Source organism: Dunckerocampus dactyliophorus, chromosome 6 (assembly GCF_027744805.1).
Source record: "Dunckerocampus dactyliophorus isolate RoL2022-P2 chromosome 6, RoL_Ddac_1.1, whole genome shotgun sequence".
NCBI lineage: Eukaryota > Metazoa > Chordata > Actinopteri > Syngnathiformes > Syngnathidae > Dunckerocampus > Dunckerocampus dactyliophorus.
The window spans coordinates 9,273,735-9,292,887 of record NC_072824.1 but is presented as its reverse complement, the minus strand read 5'-3'; the positions used below and the strand labels follow the sequence as shown (position 1 = coordinate 9,292,887).

The 19,153-nt window shown below is 39.1% G+C and overlaps 1 protein-coding gene across 4 annotated transcripts in view; it reads right to left on the bottom strand.

The window, feature by feature from the left end:
- The window catches only part of fam13a (family with sequence similarity 13 member A), an 83,515-nt gene that overhangs the window by 19,207 nt on the left and 45,155 nt on the right, over positions 1 to 19,153 (bottom strand). For 3 of the 4 annotated variants that reach the window (XM_054778443.1, XM_054778445.1, XM_054778446.1), the window contains 6 exons: positions 18,490 to 18,531; positions 11,817 to 11,858; positions 11,540 to 11,722; positions 9,802 to 9,997; positions 8,765 to 8,835; positions 8,548 to 8,590 (listed from right to left, as the gene is read on the bottom strand). In XM_054778443.1, coding sequence (XP_054634418.1) covers positions 8,548 to 8,590; positions 8,765 to 8,835; positions 9,802 to 9,997; positions 11,540 to 11,722; positions 11,817 to 11,858; positions 18,490 to 18,531 — 577 coding nt within the window. The remainder of the gene's footprint in view (positions 1 to 8,547; positions 8,591 to 8,764; positions 8,836 to 9,801; positions 9,998 to 11,539; positions 11,723 to 11,816; positions 11,859 to 18,489; positions 18,532 to 19,153) is intronic. The other variant, XM_054778444.1, reaches the window with a different exon arrangement.

The following is a 19,153-nucleotide window of genomic DNA, read 5'->3' as shown; positions in this document are numbered from 1 at the left end:
AAGCTGTTGGCTACTGTTGTTAGCAACTAGCTAGGTTATGCTATGTAGCTACAGGAAAAATGATTATTCATTAAAAGATTCACAGAATTTCAGATCTTTCACATTTAATTTTACCTTTGAATAGCATTTTTCCAACAAAGTCATTTCTTTCAAGAATTAAATAGGATTTTTTTAAAATAAAAAAACCCAATAAATGTACTATAATGTAATAAAAAATAAAATAAAATAAAACAAATGTTTTGGGAAACATGGATTATTTTATCAAAATTTTTAAATATTAAATAATTATTTAAATGGGAGCTTGCGACTACAATATCTCACCAGGCATCCTCCAATTTTTGTTATATTGATTGTAAGTGCTCCACAAAAAAAGGTTTTCGACTCCCAAAAAATATGATTACCAAAGTGAAAATGAAACTCTGACATAGCATTTTGGCGGACGGATAACTATGAATTCATTGTTGCTTGGGTTCCCCTGTTGGGCTACAGCAATGTACCCTAACTGTAAATCTGTATATGCTTTAAAACTAGTCATTTTGTGGCTGGAATGAAATTTAGCACGCAAATTTCCTGCAGTATTATCACCAAAACAGATAAGATGATGAGATATGGATGCAAATAATATTATGATGACGAGTGGTAATTGTTTTGGCGGTTGGCGTTCATGCATGACTTCTTTTGTTTTGTTACACGGCTGGCTGTTTGTTCTCTTAAAAAAGGCAATCGAAAAACATCCAAATCCAAGAGGAACACTTTCATTAGCGCCTGCTTACTCCCTTGACAACGACTCGCACTCCATGTGCTTTCTTGTTAAGCTTTAATGGGAAATGGCTGCAATTAAAACACACGCACGGCTCATTATTAGTCCTTGGAGAGTCACTGTTATGTAATGTTGTTGTGTCTCTGACTGACAATAACATCTTTTGACTAAATGTGAAGTGTTTGGTTCTTATGAGGTCGTCAAGCGTTTGTATTGATTAAATGATGATTGCAAAAAGAGTCGTTAGCGAGCGCCGTGTGATGACTTTATCCCCTTTGGGTTCACGTGTTCTTGATTAAAAAGGTCCCATATTATTGTCTCATAGATCTCCCAATAGTGAACTGCTAGTGTGTGGCCCAAAATCTAGCCTTGACGCTGGAAAAAAAAAGTGCTTTTAGTATAAGCTTTACAGGGAACATGACATTTTGCACGTTTGTGGCTTTAATGCTAATGGGCTGTGTTTGTCCACACATCTCTGACAGTGTGTATGTCTCTAAAAAGCGCTATTGTATCATTTTTACGCATTGTCCAACGTAATAGATGCAATACATCACATACAACGACGCAACATTAAGGAGTGGGACAGGAGGACACAAACATTAGCAAAACTAGCATAGCTATGTGATCTACCGTGCTAACGTTACACTCACATTTTAACAACAATCTCATCCTAGGTTAGCCTCTTTGAATAAAAACAACATGATGAAACTTACAGCTCCCACGCCACGTCTGTAGCACAACTGACTGTTGGCAGAGATCCAAACTGCATTTTATGATGTGTAGTGAAGCCTTTTATTTACATAATGGTAGGCGTATAGACATGGCGCGCTCATCTAACTGGAGGGTGGTGGTATCATGTCCATGAGAAAGGAGGTTTTTCCTTCATCAAACTTCAAAAGCGAGTTTTAATTTCATTGACCAATCAAGCAATCAAACTACACATCAGATGCATCAAGAAGTAAATGGGTCCGCTTTTCTCACACCCACTGTTGCTGCAATATTGGAATCGGATCGGAAGTGTAAAAGTTATATCGGGACACCGCTAGCGATTATCAGCGCTAAAACACAACTAAGATGAAGTGGCATTTCCAGGTAGTATCCTCCATATTTTCTATATTGGTTTTACTGTAATTTTAGTTGATTAATATGTGAAATTTAGTTGACTAATATTAGGCAAAAACTAAACCAATTTAGGTGACTTAAGTATAACTAAAACTAAAATATTTTGGTGCTCATAAACATAATCTAGGGACTCATATTACTCATTAAAAAGTCACTTTTGCACAATACGGGACCTTTAATCATTACTGAATATGACACGAGTTGCAAATGCGGGATTCTCAGTGGAGTATCCACCGGGATTAGCGCAGATGTTGTAGCTACAAAACACACACAAACACAGTTGACACAAGCGCCCTTAAAGCAGCATTACGTCATGTTGAGAGCTTCAGCTGGTACAACAGCAGGGTGAGCCAAACAGGGGCGCTTGTTTCAAACACTTTTTTTTTTTTTCAAAATAAATGCCGCTAATCCCAATCTTTGCAAAACCTACAATGTGATGTATAACGCGGGTGCAGAAAGGTGAGAACAACCACGCTAAAGATGACCCGGTCTTACGGGCTTTAAAGAGTAAATAGCAGCCATGTGATTCCACACATAACACAGAGGTCAAATAGCGGCCGACCCCAGCAGCCCCAAAGTAACAAGGAGCACCGTTCAATGCTTTCAGGATGAGGTCATGCATGATGACAGTGATGGCAAGCCGGACATGCTCCACACCAGATGGCTGCTCTGGTGCTTCCAGCGTCCATCTGGGCCCCGACAGTACATTTCACTCATTGCCTTGCATTGCTATTCACTGTTATGTGACGCAGTAGCAACGGTGCATTAGAAATGAGTGTGAAAGTGGAACATCAACACTCCAACACAAGCCGTTTTCCCCGCAGTGGTTAATTTTCGTTGGAATCATCTTTTCCAGAGTCCAACTGTGGTTGTCATAAACCCTTTAAGGAACTGCTATACAAGTGCAACCGTTGCATATGCTGGCCACATTTTCAGTCAAAAGTGAGTTTTAAAATTGGTTAAACACAGTAGTCTGCAAAAACTGAAATCCAAGCAAGATTAAAATTATTTCTACAAACAAGAGATTTTTTTTTACCATGTACTTTTTTTCCCCCAATAGTACCATTTTGCTTGTCTTACAAAATACACTGATAATACATTTATTTCCCTTTCAGGGATTATAATTACTAAGGCTGTAATGGTTCACATGGATCTATTCAATGGTTTTGGTTCCGCATGTTCGGATTGGTCCACTCGCGTACTGTTTCGGGTATATTTTATGCTATTTTTCTCATAAAATTTATTACTAAAGTGATCGAAGCGCTTCACACAGAACTAAAGTGCTGGGCGAGTTTCCGCACGGACGCCTCTGCATGTCGGACACTACTGACTGAGGGGGAAGAACACTAGTAGCTCGCAGGCGTGACAAATGGCATCATGGCAAATGTAAGTGAGAAGCCTGAGCTGGAGGATCCTCCCATCTCACTACGGTCTCCTGTTTGGGAACACTTCGGCTTCCCTGTTAAAATTACGGATGGACAAAGGCAAGTGGATAAATCCAAAGTTGTGTGTCACCATTGTTCCACGGATATCTGGTATTCTGCAGGAAACACGTCTAACATGTTAGCGCACTTAAAACGGCATCATCAGGCAGTGAATGTTACATCTACAAGAAAGACAAAGCAGGTTAGTGGAAACACCGATAACTTCAGCATATAAACAACATCTAGCAAGCAACTCTGACCGGGCCAAAGCAGTAACACTTGGTATTGGAGTTTTTATAGTCATGAGATTACGCCATATTCAGTTGTTGAGAGCGCTGGCTTTAAGTATATTCATGGAAAAATGATTAGACCACGTTCATTTTAATGCCTGATACACCTAAAGGTACCTTTGTTTGGACAAATACAACAATGACAACAAAAATAGCTCAAAAGCTCTTTATGTAAGAACTTAGCTCTTAAATGAAACTCTTATGAGTTATATTTGTTATCATCATTATTTTTGTCCAAACAAATGTACCTTTAGTTGTACCAGACATTAAAATGGATCAATAAGATGAAGAAACAAGGGTGGTCTAATCATTTTTTCCATGACTGTATATGATTACAGTTCTTGAACCTGGCTACGAAATACCATCATGTCCTCTCTTTAGCCAGAAAGTTATACCAGCACTTTATGAAAAAGCTAAAAGTGATGTTGTCAAAGAGCCATCACGTGTCCGCTTTTTCACTTACGACAGATGGTTGGACTTCACGTGCAACAGAGAGTTATTTAACTGTAACTGTCCATTACATTTCCCTACAATGTTTAAACAATTGTTTAAATACAACTGTTTATTTTATTATTATTCTACTTAAAAAAAATCAGTCTAACTTATTTGAAATATCACCCAAATGGGTCGCTTTTATTCATTTACAAAAAGTTCTGCTCGCATTTTGTACCGAAAATTAACTGAACCGAGCACTTCAAGAAACTGAACCAAACCGAAATGACATTTTAGTGTATCGTTACACCCATAATAATTACGACGTGTCACGAGATATCGTGACAAGATTTCTCGTTCAGAAAAAAAAAGTCTCGTGGGCATTAGGCCTTGGCCGATAATAATGAATCACACAATGAACTTGATCATTCTGCCAGCCTCAACATGTTGCCATGTGCACGCGCGTCTGTTTTCTTCATCTCTCTCCGCCAAAGAGGCAGGAAGAGATTCACTGCATTGGTTTCATCACCTTGGCGCGTTTGTTCAATATAACAACGCGATGAACGAAGTGAGTCTTTTTGTCTCGGTGGTTGAGGGCGGGGCCGCTAGCATACACAGAGAGTGCAGAACAGTGACCAGATAAGCGACACGTTGACTTTCACTTTGTTTCTTTGTTTCAGGAGAATGAACGACCGCTTGTCACATGCTAAGCCTATCTTTAACAATCAAGTCAATCTCATTTGACTTTCTTTATTGCCTGGCTGGCGGCATCTAGCTAGCTCAGAGCCACTGTACAAGTGGCTATTACATTCATGGGATACAATCATCATCACTTCTTTAAAATGTCACTTAACAATCTTGCACTCTTGTTATCATTAAAATACTTATGGCTTGTCTTCAAAACACTAGTTGTGTGTCAAAGTTGTTCAAGAGAAACACGTAGTAGTGTGTCCAGCTGTAGACAGTGATGCTATCACAGGGGTCTCCAACAGGTAGTTCACCAGCTGATGTTGAGTAGTTGACCAAATAACATTTGCTTCACCTCTTAGTATTTTTACAAGTGTTCTATTCGAACATGACGCCTGTATTTAATGACAAATGAGCACACTGGGTGGAGATGTGCCATTTAAATGCTGGCAGTCACATACAGTAAAACACAAACAGCTCATCTCTACTTTCTTTTTGTCAAAGTATCTTTAATAGTACTGCAAGTTGGATACACCTGTGCTGTCATAACCCTGGGCTCTGAATTTATACTCTTTATACAGGACAAATTTCTGTAACAAAAATATTTAAATTGTTATTTTGTTAATTGTGTTATTTTGAACTATATTTATTAATGAACAATTCATTTCCCATGTATTTGTATTACTCTAAAACAGGCATCAAATTCAATTTGGATTTGTGTCAACTCATACAAAATGTTGTACTTTTGCACCAGTCACATAGTACTATCCGACTAAATAGGTCAGGTAACAAAAGGGCACTTGACACGTTAGACCACAGGTGTCAAACTCAAGGCTCGCGGGCCAAATATGGCCCGCCATGTCATTTTATGTGGCCCGCGAGAGCAATTAAATAGGTCAAAAGCGTGCTTTGATCAAAAACTACATTTCCCACAATGCCTGTCGACTACAATACGAAGTGAACAACAGTGTCTCTACATCAATGCCAACGAGTTGAATTGACAAATAAATAATGATCCCAAAATGTCCAGGGAGAGAAAAGTTGATGCGGATGGAAGACCGTTTCAAGAAAGATGGGAAGGGGGGTGCTTGTCTGTGCTTCAAGGAGAAAGACCAGTATGTCTTTTGTGTTACGAAGCGTGTCTGTTGTTAAAGAGTACAATCTGCGTCGGCATTTTGACACTAAACACGGAGCTAAGTACGCCAAAGCTAGCCTTCAAGAAAAGCAACAAATTGCCCAAGAATTAAAAGGCAAACTGCGGTTGCAGCAGAGTGTGGTCACAAAATCCACAGCCAAAAACAATGCGGCAGTGGAAGCTAGCTTTATTGTGGCTGAAGAAATTGCCCACGCTTCCAAGTCTTTTTCAGAGGGAGCGTTTTTTGAAGCAGTGCATGCTGAAGGTCTGTGAGCAGGTGTGTCCCGACCAATTACAGACTTTTAAAATATCAGTTTTTAGGTTCGTTACTAACCTAAAAACTTGACCAATATAGTTGGAAACTGAGTCAACTTTTATTTTGTAATTATTAGTTGATTACATATTATTTATGTGTAGCTGCTGTTGCAATTATTTAGTATTTGCAGGTATTATGTTTGTATGCAGACAAATTATTGTAGTCAAACCATCAGTTGGATGCAAGACTGTGTGCAGCCTTTTTTTTTGTAAAATGCTACATCTGTCATTCATGTTGTTAGCAGCTCACAATTGTTGATTCTACAGTAGTTAAGCCCATTTTAACTTTGACAAAAACGTTTTGAACAAAGTTAATGTCATCACCTGTGTTTTTTGTTATTTTTCTTAATTCACTTGGATAGTTTGATCCTTGATTGATGGAGTAGTGTGGGTTTCATAAGATGACAAATTCAAATGATTTATGTTACAACAGAGCAACAAGTAAATAAGATAAAAAGATATTTTTTTCTATGCAACTGTAATGTTTGTCACTTGAATAAGTCATAAATTTATTATTATAATTGTTATATTTAACATTAAGGAGTTGTTACGTTTATTTTACATTATATTCAATTACATGTAGTTTTATTTATAAGTTACATCTGGCCCATGGAGGACAGCCATTATGTCGATGTGGCCCTAAGTGAAAATGCGTTTGACAGCCCTGCTTTAGACTCTCACTTTAAGTGCTCTCAGCAACTTTGCCATTAAATTAACAGTTTTGCAATGTTCTCGGTTCATGTTCTGCTGGTTGTTGAAAAACATGAAGTAAGTTAATTAAAAAAGAACTCAGAGAATTGTTATTTGTCACAAAAAAGAAAAATTGCACACGCAGCAACAGCACGAAACAGTGGCGGCAGTCCGTCCTCCAATGCAGCCCACAACCACCGCTTCAAAAAATCCTAGGGGAAACCCTGAGTAGATTGCAATATATTGTTGTATATTTTGTCATTGTGTTTTCTTAAAAGTAATGTTAAAATGTCATCTTGTCTCGTTCTGAGACCCAATTTCGTGCATCGTCTCGTCTCGTGAAGTGAGTGTCTGGTGAAATGCCTAAATACAATAATAATCATTTTTTAAAAATGCAATTATCTTAAGTAACATGCACAAAAATCTGAGATGCATTACATTTTTCATTAATAAGCAAAAGATATGGCAGTTCAGGTTTTTGCGCCACTTTTGATGTGTTATTCCACAAATTTTGGTAGAATCCCTTTTTTTAGTGATTCCATTGCAGAATTAATTATATTATATTAATTATAATTTCCTTTCAGTGAGTGTCTGCAAAAACTGAAACCCAAGCAAGATTAAATATTTAAAAAAATATATACGTACAGTGGATCCCTGCAAATTCACAGATTTTTGGTCAAAACAATTATCAAGTTTATTTTTTTTCCCACAGAAACACATCCCATTTACCCTAATTTAAAAGTATGTGATAATACAGGTAAAATGTACATAATACACGTACCATTGTTACAAAGCCCACAATTGTTATATCTTTATGCATCACTGAACTTGTTTTTCATTAAAATATGAGATTTCGCATTTTGTTTGGTGGTTTGTAAATGCACCATAGAAGTGTGCTCTGAGACGCAAAAGTGAAACTCTACTTTCTTCTTCTTCGTTGCTGCCACGGCTTAATAAATCCACCAAATAGAAGACAAACTTGAACGTAACTTGAACACACACATCTGTACCTTTGCCACGCTAAACCAGTTAAATCCCAGTAAACATCTTGCCCTTTTGAGAACCTCTCCGTTTTAACCATGTAAGGACGTACTGTCACTGCAAGATGCTAGCTCCCATGCAGGGGTGTCCAAAGTGTTGCAGCCCTCTGCTCGTTTTTTTTATTTCCTTTTTTGGACCGTGGCACATTAATTGTTTTTTGAAAAGCAAAAAGGCACGATTAAAAAAAAAAAGTGCACATGTTGAGACTAATAAATAATAGTAACACAACTGCCATCATTTTTTGTCTTTTTACAAAACTAAATAAATCTCAAAATGCAGCCTTTTATTTTTCAATATGCAGCCCTCTGTGGAAAGAGTTAAGCTAGTGCTAAAGCAAGGCTCCAAACAACCAGCTAAAAGCTACACCATGACTCCAGTTCGATCTGTTCATGGACCATACATTTTATACTTTTATACTATGTATAGGGCTTAAACCTGGATTTTGTCGCAAGTGAACAACGATGACCACAACAGTACTTTTATTGCAAGTGTTGATCCGAAATCGGACGAGAACGTCAACTTCAAACTAGCAGGAGTGTTGAAATTTTTTTTAAGCTAAATTAGGTTTAATCTGGACTTTTTATGTAAGAGCAGGTCAGTAAAATACACCAAAAAAGAAAAGCTAAGGAGAGAGACAGTGATCGATCCTACCTGTGTGAGAGAAGGAAGGTCATCTTTTCTTGAAGCGTGATTCCTGGAAAATCAGAAGGAATTCTGTTGAGTGGCTCAGTGTACCGTATAAACATGAAACGACGCTGAGATCTGCGGGTGGCTGCCAACCCAAGCTTGTCGACCCAAAACAAGCCGTTACGGGATGGGGCGGGATAGTTGGGATGTCATAATATTTCAAAGATTATGAGGTGCTCACCTTTTCTTAAGTGGCTCCATGTGGCCGGGCCTGGTTCTCTCAAAGGTTGACACGCCACCGACCTCCTTCAGCTAGAAAAATAGGTAAAAGTAACCTTAAATGTTCATTTATCCTGTTCATTCATCCATCTATTTTCTATGCCGCTTCTCCTCAGTCCCAGCTGACTTCGGGCGATTCACACTCACATTCATACCTATGGACAATTTAGAGTCGCATGTTAGCATGTTAGCCACACAGTCAGGAGATCTGGAAGATGTGGGATCGAATCTCCGTGTGGAGTTTGCATGTTCTAACTGTGCGTGCCTGAGTTTTCTCCGGGTACTCCGGTTTCCTCCCACATTCCAAAAACATGCGTCGGCGACTCTAAATTGTCCATGGGTGTGAATGAGAATGTGAATGGTTGTTTTGTCTATATGTGCCCTGCGATTGGCGACCAGTCCAAAGTCTCGCTGGGATAGTCAGCTGGGATAGGCTCCAGCATACCCCTGCGACCAATGAACATTTAAGATGTTAAAAATGCAGGGTAATTTTCACCCTGACAAGCGTGTTCCCCAAAAAGCCAACACTTTGAAAATCCATCCATATATTTTTGATGTTGCTTCATCCCCACTAGGGTCACGGGGGTATACTGGAACCTACCCCAGCTGACTTTACGTGGGTGGCGCGGTAGACCCTGGAATGGTCACCAGCCAATCGCAGGGCACATGTAAACAAACAATCATTCACACTATTCATTCATCCCTATGAAGAATTTCAAGTCGAACATGCAAACTCCACAGGGATGTCCAACGGAGATTTGAAAGCAGATCTTCCAGATCTCCTGACTGTGTGGCCAACATGCTAACCACTCGGCCACCGTGCAGCCCACTTAGAAAATTATACATTTAAAAAAATTAAGCACCAATTTTAAGCCATTATGCAAGGTTGTCCTGAAGCACTAAGTAACCTACATGTGACCGCAAAGAGTTTAAACAAAGCCTATGAGAATACACAGCGGCCTATCAAAAGACGGCAAAAGGCAAAGCAGGAAGACTCACTCTGTGGGTGTCCTGGTTGAGCTGCACCAGCGTGGGGTTGTGTTTCCACTTCCTGGCTTTTGGCGCTCGCACCACCGGAGCGCTATGGCCAGGCTGTGAGTCTATGCCCACGCCACCGCCGCCGCCAACGGAGTCCACCCCCGCGCTTCTCCTACCGCCTCTTGATGATGGGATGTTCTCCTTGTTGGTGTCAGCTCTGTGAGGAGAGGAGAAAGGATGGAAGTGCCAAAGCACACTTTTACTTATACAGTAGCTCCTCCAGCAGCCTTGATGCTGTTTAGCATTGCCTCTTAATTCTATTTACTGTCCACGTGTGTGTATTGACATTTTGTGCAGTCTTTGGTTGATGCATGGACTCGTCTAATCAGACTCCACCAGGTGTCCGTCAACAAGGATTAGCTTCTTACTGCCTGTGACTTCACTTGTTGCCTTTCCACTGCGTCCCAGTGGGCAGGATGAATTCACCCAAAATGCTATAACGTCCCACCGGCGCTTGTTGACGGTTGAGTGTTGCACCGAGGTCACAAACTGACATCTTGTTTGTTATTCATTGTTCATGTGTGTTTGACGCCTTCTTTCCTTGCAGAAATATGTCATCTTGGGCTTATTTTTTCCAACTACAGTATGTATTTATTTTTGCATAGCTGTCACATGCTCACCATATGAATGTCCTTTGATGTCATCCAGGAAAGTGCTGTGTCCTAAGCCTGTAAAATGTGTTTGACATCTTCTTTCTTTGCAGAAATACTTAGACGTCCTTTGATGTTATGTAGAAAAGTCAGGAAGTTGCATGCTATGCTGCTTGCTTCGAAGCTTTCAAACCGTGTTTGACATTTGTTGCAGAAATACTTGATGTTGGCCTCATTTTTTCAAAACACGGATTTTCTTTTGCATTTTGCCAGCATCAAATACTTGCTGTATGCCCTTCGATGCCATCTGAAAAAGTCATGTAGTTGCAGTATATGCTGCATGCTCCTAAGCTAAGTTTGTTATTCCTTGCTGAAATGTTTGATTTTGAGCCTTGTTTTTTTCAAAATACCTATTTATTTTTGCGTACAAATGTGATGACAACACTCGCTTGCATGCTCCTTTGATGTCATCGTAATAGTCAAAACACTGCATGCTTCTCGCTCCTCATCCTCCAAAATGTTAAAAATATAATTTCTTGAGAAACATACAAAGTTTTGGAGAAGGTAAATTGATAATGCAGAGAGCCTTTCCAGTCAAACTTCTTTGGAGTGAGATTTGTAAAATATTTGCGTCAACATTTTGAATATTGCAGTCAATAGATAAGATACCACATCACCCATAATCGGGGTGCTATGCTCAAGGTATGTCTGCTTACCGGTATTTAAGAAAACAGGAATTTTGAAAAAAAAAAAAAAAAAAAAAAAAAAAAAAAAAAAAAAAAAAAAAAGCATATAATACATTGTTTTAGCGCCGAGTTTCACAAAATGTGGCTCAAAAGATCGGTTCTGCTGTAAGCCTTCAAGTAGCAGGCTTACACTTTAAAAATCTGGATTCATTTGTGAGTAAAAACATGCTGAATAATATGGGTGAGGGGACTCAACAGATATCACATCCGCTACGTGTGCAAGCGTGTGTTCACGTTGCTTCGTATAGTCAAGATGATGCATTATATGCTGCTTGCTCTTGTTGCAACAGCTTTTAGTGGTGTTTTTGAAAGGAGTGCCTTAGGACGATCATACAACTGTTCATCATCATCTTGACAATATACCTGCTTCTTTCTCTGGGACTCGAGCCGTCCTCTTGCTGCTCTCTGCGATGATGCCGGCGCTGTCTGGCAGTCAGCGCGGACCACGGAGACATCTGCCTCGGGTTCAAATGATCGCCATTTGAGGCGTGGTCGCCGTCGAAGAGGTGCTGCTCCACCGTTGAACGTATGGTCCTGTCCAGGATGCTAAATGCAGGATGGGAAAAATATCATCATGCTTTTAATTGTGACGAAAAATAATGAGTCTGCTCACACAACATCACGTTATGACACAACTTACTCTATCACTTCAGGTGAGCGAAGCACAGGTGAGCAGTGGGGACTGAAAAAGGACAGGTAGGCGGGAAAGAAGGTAAGTTAACGCGACACATTCAAGAGTAACAAAAGGTCACTGAGCAATGTCAACTAACCTAACCCTCAGGGGCTCGTTGAGCCTCCAGGTGATGTTGGCAGCTCCCTTCAGTGACATTTATGACTATTTGTACTTTCTTTTGTTGGTCTAGTACAGGTATGACATCTTGCACACACCTGTTAAGGTTTTGTGCTATTCCCTGTGACACAGCAACTCCTCTGTTCCTAGCCTCTTTTCCATACAACTATAAAAATTTGGGGTGTAGTGATTCATCCACTACATCGATCTGTGTTCAGCAAGTTGCCATTCCGGCCGACATATTGACCTAACGTTGTTTAAAAGATAATCAATCGATTGAATCGATACCAGGAAATAAAGCATTGGATTTAAGGCCGACAGGCTTTATACGAGTGTGTTTTTTTTAGCACTTTTAATGATAAAGAAGTTTGTGGTGGCCATGGCAGTTGTAGTGGACCTGTGAAATACAGTTGATTTGTTTCTTCTTTTGGTAACGGACCAAAATAACCACTTCATTCAGTCTTCATATTTAACTCATCTTTCCTTATTTGAAACTCCTTTTAAGTGACATTTATGGGGATATGCAAAGTAAGGATGTTTTCTACGCCTGTAGACGGTAGTTTATGGTCCAGTATCAGTGACGCTTAGTAACAACATCCAGTGCGGTGTGTCCAGGTCAAAACACATTGTGCGCTTGTGTATTCTTGCTAGTTGCTGTACCGTTCTTTCAAATGGCTGCTCTGATCAGGAGGATTATAAGCACTAAAAAAAGCCCCTGCTGCCATCAGCCCGTACAGGTGAGAAAGTTTCAACACCTAATTGAAGATACCATACCACATTCATTTGCTGAGCAATTTGCATAATGTCCCTCACCTTCGGGTTCAAAGCGCAGGATTGTATTGCACTATTTAAAGTAAATAATGAATCATGGCAAGCTATACCACCCTCTGTTCATCCTGATTTTGTATTGCATTTTTAATAATTTTTTTTCAGTCATTGATAATTTATTCTTATGTATGTCGGCATTATTAATAATATATACCTGAGTACCTTACAAAAAACAACGGGACCTAGGAAACTTCACCTGCTCTGTCTCGTATTCAGGTAATTATTTCACAGCCACACTGGTTGAATTTTGTCTAAAAAGTTACTGAATCGATTCGGATTGTATCGTTCTAAATGAAAACAATTTCGTCCTTGAATCTTATAGGCAACCACAAATCATGATTTGAATTGAATCGTGATTAAAACGAATCATTACACCCCTAGTAAAAATAGATTTAGCATTTATCCGCCTTTACGATGCAAAAAAGGGTAAAGATTTGTCCAAACGTGAACCCCTACTATGTAGCCTGTGCTACTATTTTTGTCACAAATACACGGCATGTTGGCGCTGTTATTAAACCCCATTAGTCTGACTGACTAATCTCACTTAGCCAATTAACTATATACAAAATATCCACTGTAACTTCAGGGTGTTTAGCCGAATCACCACAAAATTTGTTACATACGTTTAAGCCCATATTTGTCCAATTTGAGCAAAAAACATAGCGGCTGTCAACTAAATGTCTTTGTAAGGGCATGGTCAAAGAACTATCCATAAGTCATTGACCATTTGTCAAATGACTACAGTATAAAACTTTGATGATATCTGTATTACACTGACAGAGCATTTGCCTTCCGCAGGAAATAAAGAGTTTTCCAAAGGATGTGGGGCGTGGTACAAGTTGTGGGGCGCTGACCTATATGAATGCGTGTAGAGTGACCTGTGCAAGTCTTCCATAAACACTCGTGTTTACAGTCATAGCAATAGCTAGGCACACTGCTGATGACGGAGAATGATTAAATGTGGAGTGATGGTACACTGTGAAGGTGACAACTGTATCAAGCAGGGACAAACAATTTTATTGTTATTACATTTAGACAGACTAATGGGAACACCAGGGAAAGGAATACAAGCTAAAAATACACCTGACATTTACTGCAGCAGGTTAAAGCAACAAAAGCATGTTAATGACTAACCCGTGTTGACTTAACCTTTGACTGACTGCTGAAAATGATGCAAAATTCATTCAATGGCCTAAAATACATGCAAATAGTGCATTCCAGGCAGCGTGTCACGCACCACAGCCACTAATAACACACAAGTTGATTCGTGTTTAATCAAACTCAAGACTTTCTTTCAACGTATCCAATCAGGCCTAAAGGGAAGTTGAATAATAGTTGTTTGGTCAGACTGGTACTGGGTGTACCCCGGCCATCCGCTATGTTAATCCCATGTTACACTACAATCGGACACTAGCCAGGACCCTCAGTGACCTGAGTTACATACCGCTTTAAGAGTGGTGCAGGGGCTAGTGGCCTTTGAGTTATGTATGTAACCAAGTACAAGTATGTTGCAGAGTTGTCTCATTCAGGGATATTCTAACAATGAATATGAAAATAATTCAGTTGCTGTTTGTGGTGTTTTCTTCTTTCATTTACTCTCTCAGAAGAGAAACTAAAAAACAATTTCGCCTTCAAACGCAACTGAAGTTACTTTGGCATGTTTGGGGGAGAACTGATCCACCTCCACCACCAAATACTTTCGCCGTGGCTGAACCGTAAACAAAAATGATTTGCGTTGGCCACTTCTTGGATCACAGACTGTTACCTACCATGGAGCGTTGGTATCATTTTTTGATTTTGTCACTTTCTGTCCTCTACAAAAAATGAAAAATTATGGAGTGCCGTATTTGTGTTTCTTTGTCTGTCCGTTATAGCAAGCTATGACGCCAAAAAAAACAACAAACTAGGGCTGCAACTAACCATTATTTTCTTAGTCGATTCATCTTAAGCTTGTTTCGATTAATGGCATAATCGGTTAGGTCCCAGACGGACGAAAGCAATACGAACCAAACACAAACAGTCAGTGGTTTGGTCCACAACATATCAGAAAAGAGGGAAAAATGACCATCACTGTTTTCCAAAGACAAATCTGATATGCGTGAATATTTTGTTTTGCCTAAAACACAAAAGAAAATAGACCTGCTTTCATGGATGATGAAAAAAAATAAAAAAATATTCAAAATCAAAATCAAAATTGAAATCTGAGGATATTTACATTTCAAACAAAAAAATAATTTTTGATAATTGATTAATCATCGATTCATTAATTGTTGCAGCTCAAAAAAACAAATTACTCAAAAATTCAACCAAAACATTTTAATAAACATGTTTTTTTGTGGGTGTATATACTCTTTTATTCCATTATTTTTATTAGTGATTATATTGGAGAGAGGAAAACGGTAATGAAGACAGCAGGGCTAATAAAAAAAGCAAAGTCTGCAATTTTTGATCACTTTAGAATTCATCCTTGAGCATCATTTTTTTTGCACTTATATTAATTATAATTAACTATGCTATGAGATTATGACATGTGCAGTAGACCCCTGCCTATTTGTGATTGAGCATTTTGATTTATTACCAAAAAAAACTTTCTTTGTGGGGAAAAACACGCCTATTTGTGCTTTTTCTCTCTGAAAATAGGCAGTTTTCCCACAGAAAACCCATTTGACTCACCTTAAGTCATTAATAATTTACAGATAAGTGATAATAAAGCATAAAACAAACAACATATTAATACAGTATACTGTACGGCTGTAGCAGCACTAGCTTTCGACAGTCAACTTTGTTACAATCCAGCCTCAAAACTTGCAACAAAGTGAGCACAGTTTAATATATGATCCTAAGTTGTTACTGGAACAACAAGCATGCAGTGTGGATTATGTAGACAAGGCATTGGAGGAACGCCTGCATCATCTCAGACTGCTAGCCAGGAGGGCCCAGTGACCTGTGGCGCTGCGTACCAACACTTACAACTTTATAGGAAGATGGAGGCGCGGTTGTTGCGGTAGCCTGATGACCAGGCTAAAAGCTACACCGTGATTCCGATTCCATCCGTTCTCCTATTGATCATCTTTCATTATCATTCATTAGTGGCGAGTGTGGTGAGGTTCATGGCTGGTGAGGCACTGACTCCTTTGGAGTCTTTTAAACGTTATTACAGGTTTCTCATTAAGAGAATAACCAAAAAAATAAATTAAAAAAACTTTATCAAATGGTTTCCAGATACTACTTAGTCACATTTATTTACTTTTTTATTAACCGAAAAACATTTATGTTCTTACCTTGTAGCTGCATATAAAGTACATGCACCCTATCCTACTCCAGGAAAAGTCCGACCACCTCCTGGTGAGCATGGGTATATAATCCTCCGTTTTGCCAATCCCATAAATTTAGCAGAGCATAAAAATATCTTGCATTTGACATGTTTGTAAATCTAGTTTCTAGCCGGCATTTGCTGTTTGTATACTTTAATGACGTTTAATTTCATCTATGGAAGGACGGCAGTGACAAGCACCTTCCAGGTCACGCAGGCCTGACCCCTTCAGGATGAAATGGTTTCAAGTGCCCCCGTATGACATACTGCATGTAATTTATTGTCAGATTAGCAAGAATAATGAAGTCACACTTACATTAAAGACATTACACAGGCTGTAGAAAGTCATGGCACATAATAAATGTTTCTGCAACATTATATTATTGGCGACATCCTGACAAACACAAACTGGCAGGCGCCACGATCCAACTCTGTGTGCTCACCCAAGATGGTAGATTGGGCTTGCAATCCATGTTTTCCCCAATTTTTCAAAAGTCTGAGCATACATTCAAATGACATGAGCCAAATGACATGTCATCAGACGTGCACACTTCCATTCTGTGGTATTTTGTATATGAGTGGGTTCGAAAGAACGGCAAGGCATGTTGCACAATGGAGCTTTCTTTATTGTCAACCTCAGACAAAACAATGAAAAACTATCTCATTAATAATGACCTGAATCTTGTGGGAAACCGAGTTTATTATTTCATTTTCCATTTTTTTCTTGTTTACAGTTTATTTTGTTAATTATGTACGCTTTAAATATCCTTTCTGTTTTGCAACAGCCTGTTGTGGCACTATTTCATCCTGGAAATGTACTTGAAATTGATGCCATATTTGTTGTATATGTTTACTTTTGTTAAAATAAAAAACATAATTAAAGAAATGTGAACTGAAAAAACAACCATCTACCTTCCTCTTCGGCAACACTCGGGAAAACTACCACCTATCTTAACTCCGCTGCCTCGCTAGCTATACACTAAGCTGGAAAACAGCAGCATATACTACATAACGCACTGTTAATTAATTGATTGGCTGCCTAAGTAAAAATAAATCTTACAATTGGCTGGACAGTGTTCGTCAATGTGTTAAAGATTATTAGTGCTTTCTGTCGCCTGTCACTCACATTGCAGTTGCATTGCAAAATAGTACAGAATAAACTGTCATGTGTTTATTTACCGTTCATGTTGGATTTTATTTTGTGCGCTGTATAAATTTCATGCGCGCTGAGAATGCTGGAGCAGTGTGCGATTGGGCAGGCGTGCAGCTTAGAGGGAACGCTGGCCCTAAACCAGGAAGAGATGCTCACGGCAGCCTCATTTCAGGTGTGTGCCCTGTACATGATTAGGAAATGTGCAAATTCAGCAATTTTCATATAAGAAAATGTTAAAAAACAATTGGAATCATCCAGAAAATACATTTATAATACAATTTAATGGACCAATATTAATATTAATATTTATTTTATGTTATTTGTTTTAAAATATTTCCTGACGGCACGTCATTGGTACATACATTTTACAATTTAAAATGTAAGTGTGTGAGACTTAGGCAAAAATTATTATTGGTGCGTCCATTATTTGTGGTTTTCCACGATTCATGAGGAGGTCCCAGAAAGTAACCCTCCCCCAAAAAACTATTATTTTTTGCTTTAATTTGATTTTCTTTCTAACCAATTCAAAATTCTCCTGGATCAGATTGCTTTCCAGTTCCCAGTGCCTACTATACTGTTACATAAAGTATTACAGTGTACAGTATTTCCGGCCACGTTAAATACACATGCAATGGTTTGTCAGTCCACTTGTAGTTGACTTCTTTGACTTTCTGCCATCATGGAGGACAATAGCAGCTGCAGACATCCTCCTGTTTTAGTAATTAGCCCACTTTTTAAACACTAAGCTGACCGCTTTAAGTGCCTTTACGTCTACTATTAGGTTCTTTCAAGGGTAAAGCAATAAAAAGTGTGACTGTACAAACAGTCCCCCCGGGCCCATATCAGCTGCAAAGTAATATCAGCAAACAAAATGACGAACGAGACACTCAATTATTGACTGAACAAGCTGATGTGGCTTTTTTCGCTGTCCAGAAATGGACAGAAATTAGTGGTGCTATAGACTGATGTGCTTAGACTGATGTGTAATGTGTTAAATACCAATATTTTGTATGATAACAAGCTAGAGTGAGAGTGTCAGCTGGAGGTCACCATGTTGCTGACGTACATGTGAAATGGTCATTGTGGTGGGAAAACCGTACGTCACGATGCTTTTTTCCTGCCGAGTGTGCATGCCACCATTGCTTCTGGTGGTGGTGGTGGTGGTGATGATGCATCATAGCGACATACTGTAAAATGAGGTTTCTAGGAGAGAGCAAGAGAAGGCCTACCTCATGTAGAAAGGCGATATCGGTCTCTCGTCATCTTGAGAGCTAAAAAATGAAGACAAACAATTAGCCTTGTCATTAGCTTTGGCACTGACTTTTTTTGTGAGTTCCTTCATGGAACATGTGTGAGTTCATTATGGTGACCTTCCACAAAATATAGGCTGCTCTGCTGACTGTATGCAGGCCAACAGCTGCAACAGCAGCATAGTTGAATTATGCAACCATTTGAGCGGCTATGCACCGGCAAACAATGTTAAGATTGCCTAATATTTTCGTATCCTGGTGCTGGCAGGAGGAAATGTCATAATCCCTCAGATTGTGTTCCTGATCACACTTGAGCGCTTTATTTTGCTTCCTTAAAAGTCACAGGGGACAGAATAACACTGAATGGAGATGCAATAGAAAGTTACTTTACAAAGAATGTATACAAAATGTATACATTTAAAAAAATATTCAGATAGTTTTATTCATGGATTTATTTTACGTTGTGCATTTTTTTTCCTATTTTAATGTTTGTGATTATTTTTGACTCCCCCCCCTCATTTCCTCCCACTTGTAGATTTTACATTCATTCTCAGCCCAGCATACAGTATCTGGCCATCAAGTCGCTTTGTTTTTGGAATGTGGGAAGAAACTGGAGTACTCCAAACCCACGCACGCACGGGCA